General features: G+C 43.8%; 1 protein-coding gene across 1 annotated transcript in view; it reads right to left on the bottom strand.

Annotated features, from left to right (window-relative positions):
• The window catches only part of ttn.1 (titin, tandem duplicate 1), a 176,751-nt gene that overhangs the window by 19,171 nt on the left and 137,186 nt on the right, over window positions 1–20,394 (bottom strand). The window contains exons 200-219 of the mRNA XM_042306496.1: window positions 20,054–20,350; window positions 19,663–19,950; window positions 19,238–19,537; window positions 18,713–19,015; window positions 18,222–18,605; window positions 16,330–18,096; window positions 15,361–15,654; window positions 14,950–15,234; window positions 14,546–14,845; window positions 10,912–13,077; window positions 10,494–10,796; window positions 10,085–10,390; window positions 9,709–9,999; window positions 9,309–9,608; window positions 8,812–9,117; window positions 7,792–8,256; window positions 7,304–7,585; window positions 6,596–7,189; window positions 6,192–6,479; window positions 5,792–6,091 (exon numbers count right to left, since the gene is read on the bottom strand). Of these exons, the coding sequence (XP_042162430.1) occupies window positions 5,792–6,091; window positions 6,192–6,479; window positions 6,596–7,189; window positions 7,304–7,585; window positions 7,792–8,256; window positions 8,812–9,117; window positions 9,309–9,608; window positions 9,709–9,999; window positions 10,085–10,390; window positions 10,494–10,796; window positions 10,912–13,077; window positions 14,546–14,845; window positions 14,950–15,234; window positions 15,361–15,654; window positions 16,330–18,096; window positions 18,222–18,605; window positions 18,713–19,015; window positions 19,238–19,537; window positions 19,663–19,950; window positions 20,054–20,350 (9,819 nt within the window). The remainder of the gene's footprint in view (window positions 1–5,791; window positions 6,092–6,191; window positions 6,480–6,595; window positions 7,190–7,303; window positions 7,586–7,791; window positions 8,257–8,811; window positions 9,118–9,308; window positions 9,609–9,708; window positions 10,000–10,084; window positions 10,391–10,493; window positions 10,797–10,911; window positions 13,078–14,545; window positions 14,846–14,949; window positions 15,235–15,360; window positions 15,655–16,329; window positions 18,097–18,221; window positions 18,606–18,712; window positions 19,016–19,237; window positions 19,538–19,662; window positions 19,951–20,053; window positions 20,351–20,394) is intronic.

The following is a 20,394-nucleotide window of genomic DNA, read 5'->3' as shown; positions in this document are numbered from 1 at the left end:
CTTCAACGGCTGACCAAGCATTATCACTATTGGAGACAGATTTTAAGATATTACAAGGGTCTTTTATACAGCTGAAACTTGTTTTAAATGCAATGAAAACACATTTAATGATTTTTAATAGGTTCAAAAAGTTGGTTGAAAATACACTTGCACTTACGAGCTTAGATGGTTCTCGAATTAATCAGGTCTCTGCATATACATACTTGGTATGGTTGATATGGTTGGATGATGAACTGTCTTTTAAAATGCATATTGATGAACTTTGTGAACTGCTAATAATCAAGCTAGGCTTCTTCTATAGAAACAGGACATGTCTGTCCTCTACAAATAGAAGACAGATTTTGCAAGCTACTTTTATGTCTGTTATAGCTTATGGGGATATTATCTACATGCATGCTACGGCATCAACACTTAAATCGCTGGGTGCTACTTATCATTGCGCACTTAGGTTTATTACGGGTGCTAGCTACAGAACTCACCACTGTGTTTTATATCAAAATGTGGGTTGGAATTCGCTGTCCATGAGATGAGAACAACATGCTCTCGTGTTTGTCTATAAAGCACTTCTGAATTTATCTTCTTATTGACCTTATTTATCATCACTCATCAATATTAGAATTAGAATTCCTAAAACCAGGTCTCAAGCTTGGATTACACTTGAGGCCCATGCGATTTCCACAGAGTTGGTTATGGCTGCCTTTTCCTGTTACGCTCCTTGCCTATGGAATAGCCTGCAGACTAAACTTAAACTTCAGACTCTTGTCCCCCTGTTTTTTATTTCACCTTTATTTAACCAGGTAGGCCAGTTGAGAACAAGTTCTCATTTGCAACTGCGACCTGGCCAAGATAAAGCATAGCAGTGTGAGCAGACAACACAGAGTTACACATGGAATAAACAATTAACAAGTCAATAACACAGTAGAAAACAAAGGGGGGAGTCTATATACAATGTGTGCAAAAGGCATGAGGAGGTAGGCGAATAATTACAATTTTGCAGATTAACACTGGAGTGATAAATGATCAGATGGTCATGTACAGGTAGAGATATTGGTGTGCAAAAGAGCAAGTAAATAAATAAAAACAGTATGGGGATGAGGTAGGTGAAAATGGGTGGGCTATTTACCAATAGACTATGTACAGCAGCAGCGATCGGTTAGCTGCTCAGATAGCTGATGTTTGAAGTTGGTGAGGGAGATAAAAGTCTCCAACTTCAGCGATTTTTGCAATTCGTTCCAGTCACAGGCAGCAGAGTACTGGAACGAAAGGCGGCCAAATGAGGTGTTGGCTTTAGGGATGATCAGTGAGATACACCTGCTGGAGCGCGTGCTACGGATGGGTGTTGCCATCGTGACCAGTGAACTGAGATAAGGCGGAGCTTTACCTAGCATGGACTTGTAGATGACCTGGAGCCAGTGGGTCTGGCGACGAATATGTAACGAGGGCCAGCCGACCAGAGCATACAGGTCGCAGTGGTGGGTGGTATAAGGTGCTTTAGTGACAAAACGGATGGCACTGTGATAGACTGCATCCAGTTTGCTGAGTAGAGTGTTGGAAGCCATTTTGTAGATGACATCGCCGAAGTCGAGGATCGGAATGATAGTCAGTTTTACTAGGGTAAGCTTGGCGGCGTGAGTGAATGAGGCTTTGTTGCGGAATAGAAAGCCGACTCTTGATTTGATTTTCGATTGGAGATGTTTGATATGAGTCTGGAAGGAGAGTTTGCAGTCTAGCCAGACACCTAGGTACTTATAGATGTCCACATATTCAAGGTCGGAACCATCCAGGGTGGTGATGCTAGTCGGGCATGCGGGTGCAGGCAGCGATCGGTTGAAAAGCATGCATTTGGTTTTACTAGCGTTTAAGAGCAGTTGGAGGCCACGGAAGGAGTGTTGTATTGCATTGAAGCTTGTTTGGAGGTTAGATAGCACAGTGTCCAATGACGGGCCGAAAGTATATAGAATGGTGTCGTCTGCGTAGAGGTGGATCAGGGAATCGCCCGCAGCAAGAGCAACGTCATTGATATATACAGAGAAAAGAGTCGGCCCGAGAATTGAACCCTGTGGCACCCCCATAGAGACTGCCAGAGGACCGGACAGCATGCCCTCCGATTTGACACACTGAACTCTGTCTGCAAAGTAATTGGTGAACCAGGCAAGGCAGTCATCCGAAAAACCGAGGCTACTGAGTCTGCCGATAAGAATGTGGTGATTGACAGAGTCGAAGGCCTTGGCAAGGTCAATGAAGACGGCTGCACAGTACTGTCTTTTATCGATGGCGGTTATGATATCGTTTAGTACCTTGAGTGTTGCTGAGGTGCACCCGTGACCGGCTCGGAAACCAGATTGCACAGTGGAGAAGGTACGGTGGGATTCGAGATGGTCAGTGACCTGTTTGTTGACTTGGCTTTCGAAGACCTTAGATAGGCAGGGCAGGATGGATATAGGTCTGTAACAGTTTGGGTCCAGGGTGTCTCCCCCTTTGAAGAGGGGGATGACTGCAGCAGCTTTCCAATCCTTGGGGATCTCAGACGATATGAAAGAGAGGTTGAACAGGCTGGTAATGGGGGTTGCGACAATGGCGGCGGAAAGTTTCAGAAATAGGGGGTCCAGATTGTCAAGCCCAGCTGATTTGTACGGGTCCAGGTTTTGCAGCTCTTTCAGAACATCTGCTATCTGGATTTGGGTAAAGGAGAACCTGGAGAGGCTTGGGCGAGGAGCTGCCGGGGGGGCAGAGCTGTTGGCCGAGGTTGGAGTAGCCAGGCGGATGGCATGGCCAGCCGTTGAGAAATGCTTATTGAAGTTTTCGATAATCATGGATTTATCGGTGGTGACCGTGTTACCTAGCCTCAGTGCAGTGGGCAGCTGGGAGGAGGTGCTCTTGTTCTCCATGGACTTCACAGTGTCCCAGAACTTTTTGGAGTTGGAGCTACAGGATGCAAACTTCTGCCTGAGGAAGCTGGCCTTAGCTTTCCTGACTGACTGCGTGTATTGGTTCTGGACTTCCCTGAACAGTTGCATATCCCGGGACTATTCGATGCTATTGCAGTCCGCCACAGGATGTTTTTGTGCTGGTCGAGGGCAGTCAGGTCTGGGGTGAACCAAGGACTGTATCTGTTCTTAGTTCTGCATTTTTGAACGGAGCATGCTTATCTAAAATGGTAAGGAAGTTACTTTTAAAGAATGACCAGGCATCCTCAACTGACGGGATGAGGTCAATGTCCTTCCAGGATACCCGGGCCAGGTCGATTAGAAAGGCCTGCTCACAGAAGTGTTTTAGGGAGCGTTTGACAGTGATGAGGGGTGGTCGTTTGACTGCGGCTCCGTAGCGGATACAGGCAATGAGGCAGTGATCGCTGAGATCCTGGTTGAAGACAGCAGAGGTGTATTTGGAGGGCCAGTTGGTCAGGATGACGTCTATGAGGGTGCCCTTGTTTACAGAGTTAGGGTTGTACCTGGTGGGTTCCTTGATGATTTGTGTGAGATTGAGGGCATCTAGCTTAGATTGTAGGACTGGCGGGGTGTTAAGCATATCCCAGTTTAGGTCACCTAACAGAACAAACTCTGAGGCTAGATGGGGGCGATCAATTCACAAATGGTGTCCAGGGCACAGCTGGGAGCTGAGGGGGTCGGTAGCAGGCGGCAACAGTGAGAGACTTATTTCTGGAGAGAGTAATTTTCAAAATTAGTAGTTCGAACTGTTTGGGTATGGACCTGGAAAGTATGACATTACTTTGCAGGCTATCTCTGCAGTAGACTGCAACTCCTCCCCTTTAGCAGTTCTATCTTGACGGAAGATGTTATAGTTGGGTATGGAAATCTCTGAATTTTTGGTGGCCTTCCTGAGCCAGGATTCAGACACAGCAAGGACATCAGGGTTAGCAGAGTGTGCTAGAGCAGTGAGTAAAACAAACTTAGGGAGGAGGCTTCTGATGTTGACATGCATGAAACCAAGGCTTTTTCGATCACAGAAGTCAACAAATGAGGGTGCCTGGGGACATGCAGGGCCTGGGTTTACCTCCACATCACCCGCGGAACAGAGAAGGAGTAGTATGAGGGTGCGGCTAAAGGCTATCAAAACTGGTCGCCTAGAGCGTTGGGGACAGAGAATAAGAGGAGCAGGTTTCTGGGCATGGTAGAATATATTCAGGGCATAGTGCGCAGACAGGGGTATGGTGGGGTGCGGGTACAGCGGGGGTAAGCCCAGGCACTGGGTGATGATGAGAGAGGTTGTGTCTCTGGACATGCTGGTTGTAATGGGTGAGGTCACCGCATGTGTGGGAGGTGGGACAAAGGAGTTATCAGGGGTATGAAGAGTAGAACTAGGGGCTCCATTGTGAACTAGAACAATGATAACTAACCTGAGCAACAGTATACAAGGCATATTGACATTTGAGAGAGACATACAGCGAGGCATACAGTAATCACAGGTGTTGAATTGGGAAAGCTAGCTTAAACAGTAGGTGAGACAACAGCTAATCAGCTAGCACAACAACAGCAGGTAAAATGGCGTTGACTAGGCAACTAGGCAACTGTTGCCCATTTTAAATATTTATTGGAGGATTTTTATTTTTGTATTGCTTGTAACTGTTTCGGGTAATGCAAGTTCTTGTGTTGTTAGGGGAATAACCTGTTAGGGGAATAACCTGTGTGCAAATGTAACAATCTGCTGCTGTATTTTTTTATGTTATCTGTGATGGTTTTGTTTGTCTTGTGTAGTTCCTTAATCATTGTACCTAAACTGTATGTGTAAACATGTATACGAAGGGCCCAGCTGTAATAACAGAGACCTTGGTCTCAGTCTGTGGTCCTTGTTGAAATAAAGGTATAATAAAATAATGTTTTTTTTCCATTTTGTTTTATTTAATTAAAAAATCAAGCATAGCCTCCCCTTTTTTTGTCTGCCCAATGCAAAAGTAGTCAAGCCTATTGATAAAGGTTTTCGCTCCTGAGAGGATTTTTTTAGCTCCTGCTTAGAAATACATCTTAATCACCAAAGCTTTATTAAAATGTCAAGTTTGAGAGGAGTAAAACAGCTGACATTCCCTTTTCTTCTATGCATTGTAGGCAGGTGCACATTATTTGATCCATGCAAGTCCTGTTTTGGACGTGCATAAAACCCCTCCATGATGTAGGCTACGTGTCCATGCCCACCATGAAACGAGAGATGAGATCTGTGAATACCAATGTATTTAGAAGTTATCAGTGAAAATTGCTTGTTTTCCATTTAATGTACTCAAAACCCATGGCCTACTATAACAAAGGCTGGTTCAACAGCAATGCGTCTTTTTTATATCTTGCCGTTGTATTTTTATTTTATTTGAACCTTTATTTAACTAGGCAAGTCAGTTAAGAACAAATTCTTACTTACAATGATGGCCAAACCCGGACGACGCTGGGCCAATTGTGCGCAGCCCTATGGGATTCCCAATCACAGCCGGTTGTGATACAGCCTGTTTGGTATGTCCATGCTCAGCCAAAACGCACCATGGAGCAAGTTCTGATTGGCCAGTGAGGGGCCTAGCCTCGACACACCCACAACTTGTTTAGTCATCAAAACCTAGCCCTCTCACGCCAACGCCAATAAGTGTGTCGATAATTGTGATAGTGAAAATAGAAAACATATTTCTGACACACCCCTGAACCTATAGCTCGACCGCCTGCGCTTAAATTTACCATTGGTTTAGGTTTGTTAAAATAGAGCCCAGGATATTCATTCCTGTTTGCTTCTGTTTTTTAAATAAAGAGCAATGACTCAAGTATGCTACATGATATAGTATAAAAACATGTCTTACTCGTTGCGCTCTTGCACATCACAACTTCAGACTGCAGCCAGTTACCAACACCGTAGCGATTGACTGCTGCGACACGGAACATGTATTCATCTCCTTCTGTCAGTTTGACGAAGGTGAATGTTGGTCTACTGACAGACTCAGATACTGGCAGCCATCCAGGACGGTGGGCTTCACGCTGCTCAACAACATAGCCGCTGACAGGGGCACCTCCGTTTCTCTCTGGAGGATCCCAGCTGATGGTCACTGAGGTGGCATCAACCCCATCAAACCTGGCCGGTCCTTTAGGCTCATCAGGTTTGTCTGAAGAAAAAAAAACAAAGGAATGGTACTGTCATTGTCTTATATTCATAACTTACTGTACGTGAAGACCTCAGTTTGTGTTATGATAGAAGTTACATACCAAGAATGATCACTTTAATGATCTCAGATGTCTCTCCTGTGACGTTCTTCACTTCAAGAGTGTAGTTACCGCTGTCATCGATGGAAGTATCAAGCACAGTTAGCTTAGAGAACTTTCCAGTGGTCTGAATCTTCGTACGCTCAGTGATCTTCAGCTTCTGACCACTGAAGTACCATGAGCAAACTGGTGGGGGTCTACCGACTATTGGCAAGTGCAGCTCAAGTGGTTTACCAGCCAACACATTGACAAACTTCTGTGGGATGCTAGACAGATCAACCTTCGGCAGAACTGTAAAACAGAAAGATATGTTATGTAAAATGTACTTGAATAGTTGATAGGTTAGTTAAATTGGATATATAGATTATATATATTTGAAGCATTTATGAAGTTTACACATTACAAACCTCTTTGTTCTTGGACTGTTACGGCTCCAACAAGCTCCTTTGGTACACTGGCTCCCCTGCTGTTAACAGCTCTGACTCTGAACATAAACTGATCTTTCTCAGTCAAAGAAGTCATAGTGAACTCAAAGTCAGTCGTCTTCACTGTTGTCACCTTCATCCATTTGTCTGTGCCAAATTTACAAGCTTCAATGATGTAGCCTGTGAGTCTACTTCCACCGTCATGCTCTGGTTTCTCCCATCCAAGTGTTACTGTGGTCTTGGTGATATCCAGAACCTCCAGTGTCGCAGGGGGCAAAGGCACCTCGCACACCAAAATGACATCAGGGGTTTCACATGGCTCTCCCACACCGTACAGGTTTTCTGGGAGGACTCTGAAGTAATACAGCATTCCCTCGAAGAGTCCGTCGATTTTGTATGATGTCTTGCTGCATTTGGATGTCACAGTTTTGTAAGCTCTCATTGATGCTTCGCGTCTCTCAATGATGTAATTATTCACTGGTGCTCCACCATCAACAGTAGGAGGATCCCATGCAATGGTAATGGAGTCCTTCTCAAGTTCCTTGACCTTAATTGGGCCAGTTGGACCAGGAGTATCTGAAAAGAGGAAGTACATTTAAGGTTAAAAACATATATACCTATGACAGCATTCTATAACAACTGGGTAATGACTTATATTCAAAAAATGTACATAACAACATCAAATCTTACCATAGACCTTGACAATAATGGTAGCTGTCTTTTCGCCAGATTCATTCTTTGCCTCAATTGTATATTTGCCAGCATCATAGCGGTGCACTTTGTCAATAATGATTTGTGTGGAAGTTTTAGTGACTTCAATGAAGCCACGGTTGTTGAGGTCGACACCAGGTTTGCTCCAGGTAACTGCAGGGATTGGTCGTCCAATGACTGTGGCAAAGAGACGAAGAGAACCTCCGGCTCTCAGGCAGATGGTCTTGGTCATATCATCATGAAGCTCAATATCAGGAGTTTCTGTGTTAAAAGATAGGTAATTATTAATATCACAGGAAACTATCAAACTGAATCAAAACGAATGAAGGAAAAATCACAATGTGTAGGCTACAATTTTATTTGTTTGTGGGAGGAATTTTTAACTCATGGTTCATGGGAATCAAGTTCTACAGTGGTAATGCTGAATCATTCCTATTCCTTAGGCTAGGCTAGTGATCATAACTCACCAATTTTCTCGATAACCTCGACTGCTGCGCAGGCTCTACTAAATTCACCGACTCCATTGAAGTTAACTGCAGCCACTCTGAAGCGGTACATCTTTCCAGTTGTAAGGCCAGTCACAACGTGTTCTGTGAGTCTGAGGTTCTTCTCATGGGCCTTAACCCACACACCTGTACCTTCCTCTTCCTCCTCCTCCTCTTCTTCCTCATCGCCTTCCTCCTCCGACTCTTCCTCCACAAACACAACTGTTTTCTTGGCTCCTAGACTGGCTCCCTTCGAAACGACTTTCTCAGGTACCTTCTCAGGTTTTGGCTCAGGCGGCTTCTCAGCTCCCTCCTCCTGTTCTTGCTTCTCCAGAACGTATCCGATGATATCAGAACCTCCGTCCTCCAAGGGTCTGGTCCAAGCAAGGCTGACACTGTCCTTGGTAGTATCAATAATACGTGGAATTGTGGGAGGTGGAGGTGTACCTGAGGGAAATACAATATTAACAGTCAGTAACTTAACTTTTTTTAACATACAATCCACCTGTTGTAAAGCCACTCAACATTTACATTACATTCCAGTCATTTAACAAACACTCCCATCCAGAGAGACCCACAAGTGCAATCAGGGTCAAGCGCCCTGCTCAAAGGCACATTGACAGATCCCCCACCCAGCCCACTCTGGGACCCAATCCAGCGGCCTCTCGGCCACCGGCCCAATGCTCCCAACTGCCAGGACACCTGCCGATCCCAACCATCCAAGAGCTCACCCCCTACCCCCTCTCGGAAACCGCCCCTCAACCATCCGAGACCCCCCAATCTCCACCCCTTCGGAGCCAGTCCAGCCCAACCAAACAACCACCCACCCGATGTGCCAATGACCAACAAAAAGAAAAAGAGAAAGAAAAATACAAGAACAAGAAACAGAACAACAGTCAGTAACGTAACAATATTAAATTAACTTAGTTAATTTAACTTATTTAATAACAGTGTAGTGGTAACATAGAATATTGTGCAATAGATGAATTGTAGGACACTTACTTGTTGGCGTTCTGCAGACAGCATAGAGAGACAGCTCACTGGGTTCACTCTCACCAGCCTTGTTGACAGCTGATACACGGAACTGGTAGATGTTGCCCTCCACGAGGCCAGTTATCTTGAAGCTTGTGTCCATAAGTGTGGCATCTCTGTTCACCTTGATCCATCTGGCACTCTTCTTTTCATGTTTCTCAATCAGATAGCCAGTTATAGGACTGCCACCGTCGCTCTCTGGTTTTAACCATTCAATGCTAGCAAAATCTTTTCCTACAGCAAGAATCTCTGGTGTGCCAGGAGCAGATGGGACAGCTGTAATATGACAATCATTTATTGTTAGATTATCATCTCAATATCAATCATTTATTTGTATTTATTTATCCTTTATTTATTCAGGAGAGCATATTGAGATTACAACTCTATTTTCCAAATGACACTTGAGTATATCATAGAAAGCAATTAAACATCATGTTGCAAGATAATATGGAAGATGTTCTACTTACTGAACATGTTTCTGGCGATGATAGGACCAGATTGCAGTGGAACGCCGGATCCATACTTGTTGACACCTCTCACGCGGAAGAGGTACTCAGTGTTTTTGAACAGTCTGGTGATCTCACAGGTGTGTTCCTTACACTCAGCTTCCATGATCACCCAGTTGAGTCGGTTGGTGTCGCGTCTCTCAACAATGTAATGTGTCACCGGGTCACCACCACTCTCCAGAGAGGGTTTCCAAGACACAGTGCATTTCTCTTCAGAAATATGGCTGATGGTGATTTTGCCGTCAGGAGCACCAGGTGTATCTGAAAGGAACACATTAATTTATGGTATGAGATCAAGGTAAGCCCCATTTGTTTTAAACTTTGTCATTTCATTTCTTTATTAACTTTTTTTTATACTTACCAAGTACTTGCACGTTAACTTCGGCTGACTTGATGCCACTGGCGTTCTTTACAGTGAGAACGTACTTCCCGGTATCATCTCTGTCACAGAATTTGATAATGGCCATGGCACGTGTGCTGGTGTACTGCAGGGAGTACTTTTCACACAGCTCCAGTTCCTTATCTCCCTTGGCCCAGAACACTTTGGGGTCAGGTTTACCACCAACAGCAGCATCCAGAACAAGGTCTGAGCCGGCTCTGATTGTAACCGTGTCAACCAGAAGTTTGCTGTCAAGGTCTGCCTTTGGAGGAGCTACGAATGAAAAAAAGAGAGAAAATCCGACTTAATAAAGGATAATATAATTTAAAGTCAATATATTTAAAAGTATATATCTTACTGTATTCTGCTTTGCATGTGACTGCGCCGGTTGACTCTGAAGGCATACTGAAAACTTGGTTGGAGTTCTTGGCAATGACTCGGAACTCGTAGACCTCTCCTTCACCAAGTGCAGTGATTGAGAAGTTATTTTCTGTGACATTGGTGTAGTTACACTTCAGCCAGCGACCTTCGCCAGTGATGGTGTATGGCTTGCGCTCAACAATGTAACCCACAATTGGGAAGCCACCATCGTCAAGTGGTGTAGACCATTTGATGGACACTGTAGATCTGCCTACCTCAGTTACTTCTGGTCTACCAGGAGGATCTAGACACAAGATTAATGGGAATCAGGAGTATGCTTTCCTTAAACACATGTATTATGGACCTGTAATACTATCCCAAAGTTTTTTAAGGAAATCAGTACTCACCAACTGGATTTTGAGCCACCATAGGCTTGGATGCCTCGCTAGCTTTGCCGAGGCCACCGCTGTTCATTGCAAAGACACGGAACTGGTACGAAAGGCCTTCAATAAGTCCCTCCACTCTGTAGTCACATTCAAAGCATGGGATCTTGTTCTCCCTCACCCAAAGGATGTTGTTTCGTTCTTTCTTTTCAATCCAGTATCCAGTCACCTTGCTGCCGCCATCGTGGTATGGCTCCTCCCAGCGAATGTGGCAGGTGGTGGAAGCCACGTTGTATACAGAAGGTCTGGTTGGTGCACCAGAAGGACCTATTATCAACACAAACAATATCACTCAATTTCAGTTGATACTTTTCACTCTTAACAATTAACGTGTGAAAAAACGAAACATGTAAAACATAGATTTCTCTTAACTTATACTCACCGAATGGATTCTCAGCGACAATGGTCTCAGATTCAGTTGATTTGCTTGTGCCAAATCTGTTCTCAGCACTGACGCGAAAGGTGTATTGCATGTACTTTGTCAGATGTCCCACACTGAGGTTGGTGCGTTTCACACTGGAGTTGATGAGTGTCCAGGCAGTGGAGCCAGATTCACGCTTCTCAACGATGTAGTTGGTGATATCTGTTCCACCGTCATCCTCTGGTGCTTCCCAAGCAATCTCACATGATTCTGATGTTATGGATGAAACTTCAACGGGTCCAAGGGGGGGACCAGGTCTTCCAATGACATTGACAGTAACAAAGAACGTCTTGGATCCAGCAGAATTTTCAAGACTGAGGAAGTATCTGCCACCATCGCCCCTCATGGCGTCTCTGATAGACAGAGTTGTCCTGTTTTTGACCGTCTTGATTGCAACCCTTTCACTGTCCTTCAGCCTCATCTCCTCCAGTTTCCAGATTACCTTCGGTGCTGGTCTACCAGTGATGGGAACATCGATGGCAAAGGTATTACCTACTTTACAGATGACCTCCTGGTTAGATATTTCACTGAGATCTGCAGTTGGTTCTATCTGTGGCTCTTTGATTAACACTGAGGATAGTGCTTCTCTTGGTAAGCTGTTGCCTGCATCGTTCTTTGCCTTAACGCGGAACTCATACTCTGCAGTCCTACATAATTCTAGAGTGATGCTCTCGTTCTTGGTCTCACCACCAACGACCCATTTATCTGTGGTCTTTGCCTTATGCTCAATGATGTAGCCTGTGATACGACTACCACCGTCGTGCTCGGGTTTGACCCAGGAGAGTGTTGCTGTAGTGTCTGTGACGTCCACAACATCCAATCTCATTGGTGAAGAAGGCTCTGCAGTAGCAATAATGGGATCTATCGTCTCAAAAGGTTCACCAATACCGTACTGGTTCTCTCCTGAAACTCTGAAAAAGTAGGGAACACCTTCCAGAAGATCCTGGATATGTAAGGATAGCGCAGTGACCTTGCCACCGGATTGGTTCCAGGTACGACGACTTGCCTCACGCCTCTCTACAATGTAATGTTGAACGTGAGCTCCACCTTCATTAGCTGGAGGTTCCCAAACCAGTGTCAGTGCTCCTCTGGACACTTCTGCAAAGGCAATAGGTCCTGGAGGTCCAGGTGTATCCAACACCTTTACAATGAAATCAACTTCCCTTACGCCACTGCTGTTCTCCAGAGTAAGAGTGTATCTTCCAGAATTGTATCTGGTACACTTTTCTATCGTCAGAGCAGTGTAGGTCTCTGTAGTAGTAATATCTGTCATGACACCAAGTTCTTCTTCATCTTCTTTACTCCATTTAACTGAAGGAATTGGTTTTCCTTTGTAGGCGATACGGAGACAGACGGTGCCTCCCTTCTTCACAATGTGTGTATGTTTGAAGGTAGCGTCAATATCAACGTCAGGTTTTACGTGTCTGTCCACAGCCTGTACTGGCTCAGGAATCTCTTGCTCCTCTCCTTTTCCAATACTATTCTGGGCAGAAACACGAAGCAAGTAGTATGAACCAGTTTCCAAACCAGTTGCAATGTATTTTGTATCATTGACCAGATCCTCATTGATTCTGATCCATTCTCTGGTATCCTCTTCTTTCTCTTCCTCCTCCTCCTCCTCCTCCTCCTCTTCTGAGCTGTCTACCACCTTCTTAGGTTTAGCTAGTATTTCTTTTAGTTCTTCCTTAGATACCTTGTGCAACTCAATGACGTATCCATGGATGGAACTGCCACCATCGTCTTTAGGCTTTGTCCATTCCAAACTGATAGTTGTATCTGTAGAGTCGGTTACATGAACCACAGATGAAGCGCATGCAATATCTTTTGGCTCACTGGCTTTAATGGCCATTGAGATGTTACTGGGTGCTCCAATACCGGCGTTGTTTACTGCCATCACACGGAACTCATACTCCATATCTTCAGTGAGATGATCCACCCGGTGAGCAGGCTCCACAATGGGCTTCTTTGACCTCACCTTGTCCCAGCGGACAGTCTTCTTCTCACGTTTTTCAACAATGTAGTACTGAATAGGATTGCCTCCATCAGATGTGGATGCTTCCCATGCCAGTGTGATACTGTCTCCAGAAACTGCAGTGGAATCAGGTGTGCCAGGTGCATCAGGAGTAGCTGTAGGAAAAGGGGGTCAAAAATTATAAAGACATTTTGGTAAAGTGAACTGTTAAATTCTAAAATCATATTCAAACTTGGGGCTCTATTTTCAGCTGGCATTGAAGCGGCGCTAGTATCAAACGCGTGGGAGCTGCCCGTCATGTAAAAACTGGCGCACTGGCATTTCCAAGCCTAACACCAGGTTCAGCAATTGACCTGTTTTATATCAGCTCCCTTGCGCTCAGAGGGGCCGGCTGAAAATATCAGAGGTGTGTCCTTAAAAACATGAATCAAAGTGATAATTTCAGGCAGCACTGATAAGGCTATTTAAAGACCAACCAAAAGAATATTTTAGCAGTAATGCAGTTGGTTATGGCATGAATTTTGACAGCGGAAACAGCCTATCCAGCCATGACGCACACTGCCCATATGCGCATGGAACAAGAGTAGCCTAATGTGCTTTTGGTGCCTGTATACTTTGTATTTAGAAACATAATTTTTTCCCATTTTGTCTTATTTGAGCATAGTCTCAACTTCTCTCAGTTAATGCTTTTTTTATCTGCCCAATGCAAGAATGAAGTAGTCAAGACTGTGAATAAAGGGCTTGGCGCCTGATACCGCTTGGAAATAAATCACCAAAGCTTTATTGAAATATAACGTTTGAGAGGAGTTAAACAGTGAGCTGACATTCCCTTTTTATCTATGCATTGTAGGCAGGCCCACATTATTTTGGGCGTGCTTAAAACTGGCTCCATGATGTAGGCTATGTGTCCATGCCCATCATGAAATGAGAGATGAGAGCCTCTGTGAATACTGGTTAACCTCATATTTAGAAGTTACCTGTAATCTGTAAAAATGGCTTATTTTTTCGTTTTATACCCTGTATGTTCAAAACTCACTTAGGCCTTCAATAACAAAGGCTGGTTCAACAGCAATGCGTGTCTTTTTTATCCTGGCGGTTATATGATATAATTACATTTATTTTTGTTACATTTTATTACAACCAAACTGATTCATCTTCCTGGTTTTATGGTAAAAACGTCCTTGGCGCACTTGCAAAGCAACTTCTTGAGATGTGTGAATGCGATCTGATCTGTAAGATGGGTCTGATTATGTTCACAAAATATAGGCCTATTTGGGAGCAGTATAAGGATGAGTGGACATTCTCCCTTTCTAATTATATTGGATCTTTGTCCAGCTACTGTGAAAAGTTGGAATGTGCGTTGTTTTAATATTTTATGCCCACGAGGAGAAATTATGGTGGCTGTAAGTGTGACATAGCGTATTTAAAACAAGTTGTTGTTTCATTTTATTTAGAATTTGATTATAATTATTTGTTCTCTTTTTAGGCCTTTTCAATAATTAATTTAATCTTGCTTATTGACTATGTTTGGCATGTCCATGCTCAGCCATAATGCAATTTACATTAGGCCTAGCCCCTATATCAGTGTGAATGCTATTGAAGCTATTGAGCCCTTGGACTTACTGTATTGCATTTGTGCAATGATGGGACTTGAATCCAATGGTCGGCCGGTACCAAACCTGTTGACAGCAGAAACACGGAACTGGTACTCATTGGTCTTCATCAGCTTGGTGGCGTGGTATACTGTTTCTTTACAGCAATCCGAGACAAGTGCCCATGAGATCTTAGAGGTCTCACGCTTCTCAACAATGTAGTGAGAGATGTCAGAGCAGCCGTCGTTCTCCGGTGGATTCCATGTGAGGGTCACTTTTCCTTCAGAGATATCACTGAAAATGATAGGTCCCACCGGCTCTCCAGGAGTATCTAGATTAGAATAGAGGATCGTTAACATTTGACATGTACAGTACAAGACCGATCCACCATCTACAATGGTGCTTTGAATGTTGTGAGAATAAAATGAAACCAACCATGGACTTGGACAATGATGTCCTCCTTCTTGGTTCCTTGGCTATTGGTGGCTTCCACTGTGTAAGTTCCTTTGTGACTGCGGTCAGCATCACGTACAAAGAGCATGCTTGATCCAGCAACTGTGGTGGTGTCCATCATCGACTTGGTGATTTGCACGCCGTCTCTGAACCACACAACCTTGGGCTGTGGTCGTCCACTGATCGATACCTTTAGTCTCATATTGTCTCCTGCCTTGATTGTAAGTCCCTCAAAATACTCCGGGCCAAACTCAATGTTTGGAGAAGCTGGAAAGACAAAAGGTGAACATGTACATCATTAGTGTTTTGTATATTAAAAAGCAAAACATATTGCATATTCATATTATCATGTCAAACGTATTATTATTATTTCAAAATATTATGCACCCTTACCACTTTCATCTCTGACCACGATGTGTCCAGATGAGTTAGATGGGGGACTCACTACGCCAATAGCATTTCTTGCAATAATTCTGAACTCATAGCGTTCATTGCAAGCAAGACCAGTGACAGTAAACTGGGTGTCGTGGACATCAGTGAAGTTGCTCTTCAGCCAGCGGCCCTGTCCTTGGCGTTTTTCAACATTGTAAGCCACAATCTTGCTGCCTCCATCACGTTTGGGTGCATCCCATTTCAGTGCAACAGAATTGCTGGTCACATCAGTGTAGTCAGGTTGACCAGGTGGATCTAAAAAAGGAACACATTTTTTATCATTCACTTTCACATGTTTGAATCACACATGGACTAAGTCTGGGAACGTGCTTATATCACTTGGTTTATACTTCCCTATTACGTAAGATATTCATGGTACTTGCACTTTCAAAGGCATTGGATTTCATACCATCATTGTGTTGATTGTAAGAATCTGTACGTTAAAGTCGCAATCAGCAGTTGCTACATTCATTTTTGGACTTATAAATTAAAGATTTGTACTTATTGATTCTTGAAGAATATAACATATTCATATAACATACATGCCTCATGAGGTTCCCCACCAGAACCTAAAATATAAGCTTGTTTTACTCCAATGTTTGTAAACAAATAAAATGTTAACAAACACTAATTATACTCAAAACATGGTTCAACATATAATTTTGATAATCAGTCTTTGCATCCATAGCTCTGTCTATGAATTTGATTGTGGTTACATTTCTCCAGCCCCATCCCTCAGCTTTTTTACAAAACCAGGGGCGGGGCGTTCACTTTGTTATTGTTTCTACTGCTGATTGCAACTTTAATGAAAAGGTATGCTGCACCCATTGCTGACCTGAAACTCACTGCCTTGTTCAGCCTGGGGATTAATAACAGTTTACCATTATTAACAGAACACCATGATTGGTTTCCATATGAATAAGGACTTACCAACTGGAGAAACTGCCATGGTGGTGTTGCTTTCGTCACTCTTGCGGCTGAATCCGGCATCATTCTGAGCGTAGACTCTGAATTGATATTCCAGTCCTTCAATAAGGCCAAGGATTCTATAGTCTGTTCCAGGGATAGCCACAGTGTTGACCTTCTGCCACATGACACTGTTCTTCTCCTTCTTCTCAACATGGTAGCCCTTGACTGGACAGCCACCATTGAAGACGGGCAGCTCCCACTGAATGGTCATTCCGTCGTTGGTGACGTTGTACACAACAGGCTTTCCTGGTGGACCTGCAGGCCTGAACTGATGTTTAGCGACAACGCTTGGTGACACCAGTGGCTCACTGACTCCATATATGTTCTCAGCACGCACTCTGAACTGGTACCCTATTCCCTTGATCAAGTTGGGCACCTTGAATGTTGTGTCAGTGACACTAGAGCATGCCATCTTCCAGTCATTCTGAGATGTATCGCGCTTCTCTACAGAGTAGCAAGTGATTTCTCCACCTCCGTAATCATTTGGCTCCTCCCAGGATATTGTGACACTGTCTGCTCTGACCTCATCAAAGTTGATGGGTGCGACAGGCTTTGATGGTGGTCCGCGAGTTATGACAAAAACGTTGAAGGATTTCCTGTACACCCTGTTATCAAGAGTAAGTGTGTATTTCCCACCATGCTCTGGTCTCACATTCTTGATCATGAGAACAACTTTGCTGTCTGTTTTCCTGAAGCGTACTAGTTCGCTCTCCTTCAGTGGCATATTGTCCTTAAGCCAATACGTGGCAGGTTTGGGTTTACCCTTATAGGGCAACTCAATGTGTACATTATGGCCCACACGGACACTGATTTCCCCACCTGGATACTCATCCAGGTTGGCCTCTGGTGGGATGACAAAGTCCTTCACTTCAATTGGTCCAATTTCAGTGAAGTCACCCTTCCCCTTTTCATTTCTGGCGGCAACTCTGAAATTCATTTGTGAGGTTTCTTTGAGTTTTGGTACTTCGTGTTCACATTGTTTGCTGCAGCCGGCAGCTGCCCAGTCCTCTTCATCCTTGAGTCTCTTCTCAATGACGTAGTCAGATATGATGCTTCCACCATCATAATCAGGCTTCACCCACTGCAGTGTTACAGAGGTCTTTGAGGCATCCTTCATAGCAACTTCTTTGACTGGACCAGGAGTTTCTGTAGCTTTTACTGGTTCAACTGTGCTGCAAGGATCACTTATTCCAAATTCATTCTCTGCTGATACACGGAAGAAGAAGGATGTTTTCTCTGAGAGATCTTCAATGGTATAAAATTGTTCTGTGCATTTGGTTGTCACACTAGAGTAGGATCTCTTGGATGAGTCTCTCTTTTCAATGATGTAATTGGTAATATCAGCACCACCATCAAGTTCAGGTTCTTCCCAGCACATGGTTACTTTACCACGAGTGACATCCTTCAATACCAGGTTCGTGCAGACAGCAGGTGAGTCTTGAACCTTCACAGACAGTGTCATTGACTTTGGCTCTCCTACACCGTTTTCAATCTTCACAGTGTACCTACCAGTGTCATTACGGCTGACTTCTGGAATAACAAGGGTTGATGTAGTATCTGTGTGGTGGATTTCATATTTTTTATTATTGTCGATGTTCTCGTCTCCGAACATCCAAGTAGCACTAGGTGCAGGTCTGCCCTTGAGGGGCACTGTGATCTCCACATCCTGCTTGGCTTTTACGATATAGTGTGTTCTCATGGCAACATCTGGATCGAAGATAGCTTCCTCTGTAAAAATCATTAAAAGATACATACTTTATTTACTGACTTTTCAATACTAGGAAAAGGGACAAAATCTTATGAAACAAAATGTCAATGTATATGCAATGAAACCATGAGGTGTGTTAACTTACCCAGAATATCCTTAGCATGAACAGGCTCTTTGATCTTAATGGCCTCTCCACGCCCTGCGATGTTGACTGCAGATACACGGAAGTAGTAGTCAACATCTGGTGTTAGGCCGGACACAACGTACTCTGCTGTCCTCACTTCTCCCTTCTGGCTGATTACAACCCATTCTCCATTGTCTGCTTCTTCTTCCTCCTCTTCTTCTCCTTCTGATTCAGATGATTCTTCTTTGGGTGGTTTGCGTCGTAGACCCTCCACGTCCGTCAGCTGTTCAACAACGTAGCTGAGGATCTCACTGCCTCCGTCCCACTCTGGCTTGGCCCATCCAAGGGTGATAGATGTCTTGGTTGAGTCAACCACTTTGAGCTTGGTAGGTTCATATGGTGGTTCTAATAAAGAGAATTCACATAATGTAGATATAGTTTTCATAGAGAAGTAAAGGATATGACTTTTACTTATTACATAAGTTAGATGGATGTTAAAGTTTTTTGCTTACCAACTGGATCAGCTGCTTTGTAGTAGTCAGACACATCTGAGAAGGGGCCCTCTCCGGCTTTGTTGATGGCACACACACGGTATTGATATTCATTGCCTTCTGTTAGGTTAAAGATAGTCGTAGTGTTGTTGTTAATCGGATCTTTCAAAACCTTTATCCAGCGAAGGCTCTTCTTGTCACGTCTCTCAAGGTAGTAGCCAGTTACTTGACTACCGCCATCCACACCTGGTTTGTCCCATACAACTACCATTGTTGATTTGGTTGTAGTTGTTACCTCTGGTGTGGCAGGCTGTCCTGGGGTAACTGTGGAATTAATATAAAGAGTAGGTTAAGTTCTAAAAATAAATCCAAAAACAGAGGGGTAACTGTCTTTTATGTCTTTTATAATAGAAGACTTAATATGCAAGTCAAGTTGATCATTTTGGGGAATGCCTGCTTTATATTCCATCAGATACAACTTCCGTTTGTGTGTTTCAAAATAGTGTTTTTTACTTTGTATGCTACAATGTTTTGTTTTATACTTACCAAATAAATTTTTGGCAACAACAGGCTCAGAGTCCAAGGGCTCTCCATTTCCGAACTTGTTGACACCCCTCACACGGAAAATGTACTCATTTCCTCGTACCAACTTCATGACACCTATGTAGCACTCTTCTAGTCTCTCAGACACGGTAGACCATACCACTCTGCTGGTTTCACGTTTCTCCACAACGTAATGGCTGACCTTAGCACCACCCTCATCAGTGATTGGCTCCCACTTAAGAATTATCTTGTCTGCTGTGACTAGCATAAACTGAATCAAGCCAGGAGGTGGTCCAGGTTTGTCTGGTGAAAAGGAGAAAACATTGAGTGCATTAATACATTATTTAACTCATAACAACATGTCTGTTGCAAATTAATGTATGACACAATGACATGACATAAGCTAAATTACATGTACAAATTTTTACCTAGAACTTCTATCCTGATGGTGGCAGATGCCGAACCCAGAGCGTTTTTGATTTTTATTTCATATGTGCCAGTGTGGCTACGAGTTGCGTCCTTGATGAGAAGACTAGAGGAATCAGTAGTGCTCTCGATGGAGAGTGTAGTGCTTGACACCATTTCTTTTCCATCCTTGTACCACTCAATTGTTGGCAGAGGCTTAGCAAGAATCCCCACTCTGATCTTAACCATGGATCCGGCTTTGTATTTCACAACATCTAAATACTCTGGAGGAAGATCGATCGCCGGGGCACCTGAACACGAGAAAAACAAAATATTAGCAACAAAATAATAAATCAAATATCAAGCAAATGACAGTTTCTTTAACCACTGAAAAGTAAAAGGAGCTCAACTCACCACATGAATCGACACAAGTGATTGGACCAACGACATCAGATGGATTGCTGATAGAACCGATTGCGTTCTTTGCGTAAACTCTGAACTCATAGGATTCATTCTGGGTCAAGCCTGACATTGTGAAGTTCATCTCAATCACGTTAGTGAAGTTTGCCCTTGTCCATCTGCCATCTGGGCAGTCCTTCCTCTCCACCATGTATCCAATGATCTTGCTGCCACCATCATAAGGCGGCCTAACCCAGGCCAGACTGATGGAGTTCTTTGTGATCTCTGAGACTCTTACAGCTGCCGGGGGCTCTGAAATACAAAATCAAATTGATCATGAACAGTTGATAAAAAAT

The sequence above is a fragment of the Oncorhynchus tshawytscha genome, linkage group LG26, assembly GCF_018296145.1.
Source record: "Oncorhynchus tshawytscha isolate Ot180627B linkage group LG26, Otsh_v2.0, whole genome shotgun sequence".
Taxonomy (NCBI): Eukaryota; Metazoa; Chordata; class Actinopteri; order Salmoniformes; family Salmonidae; genus Oncorhynchus; species Oncorhynchus tshawytscha.
Note: the sequence above shows the minus strand (reverse complement) of the source record. Positions and strands in the feature narration are given on the sequence as shown.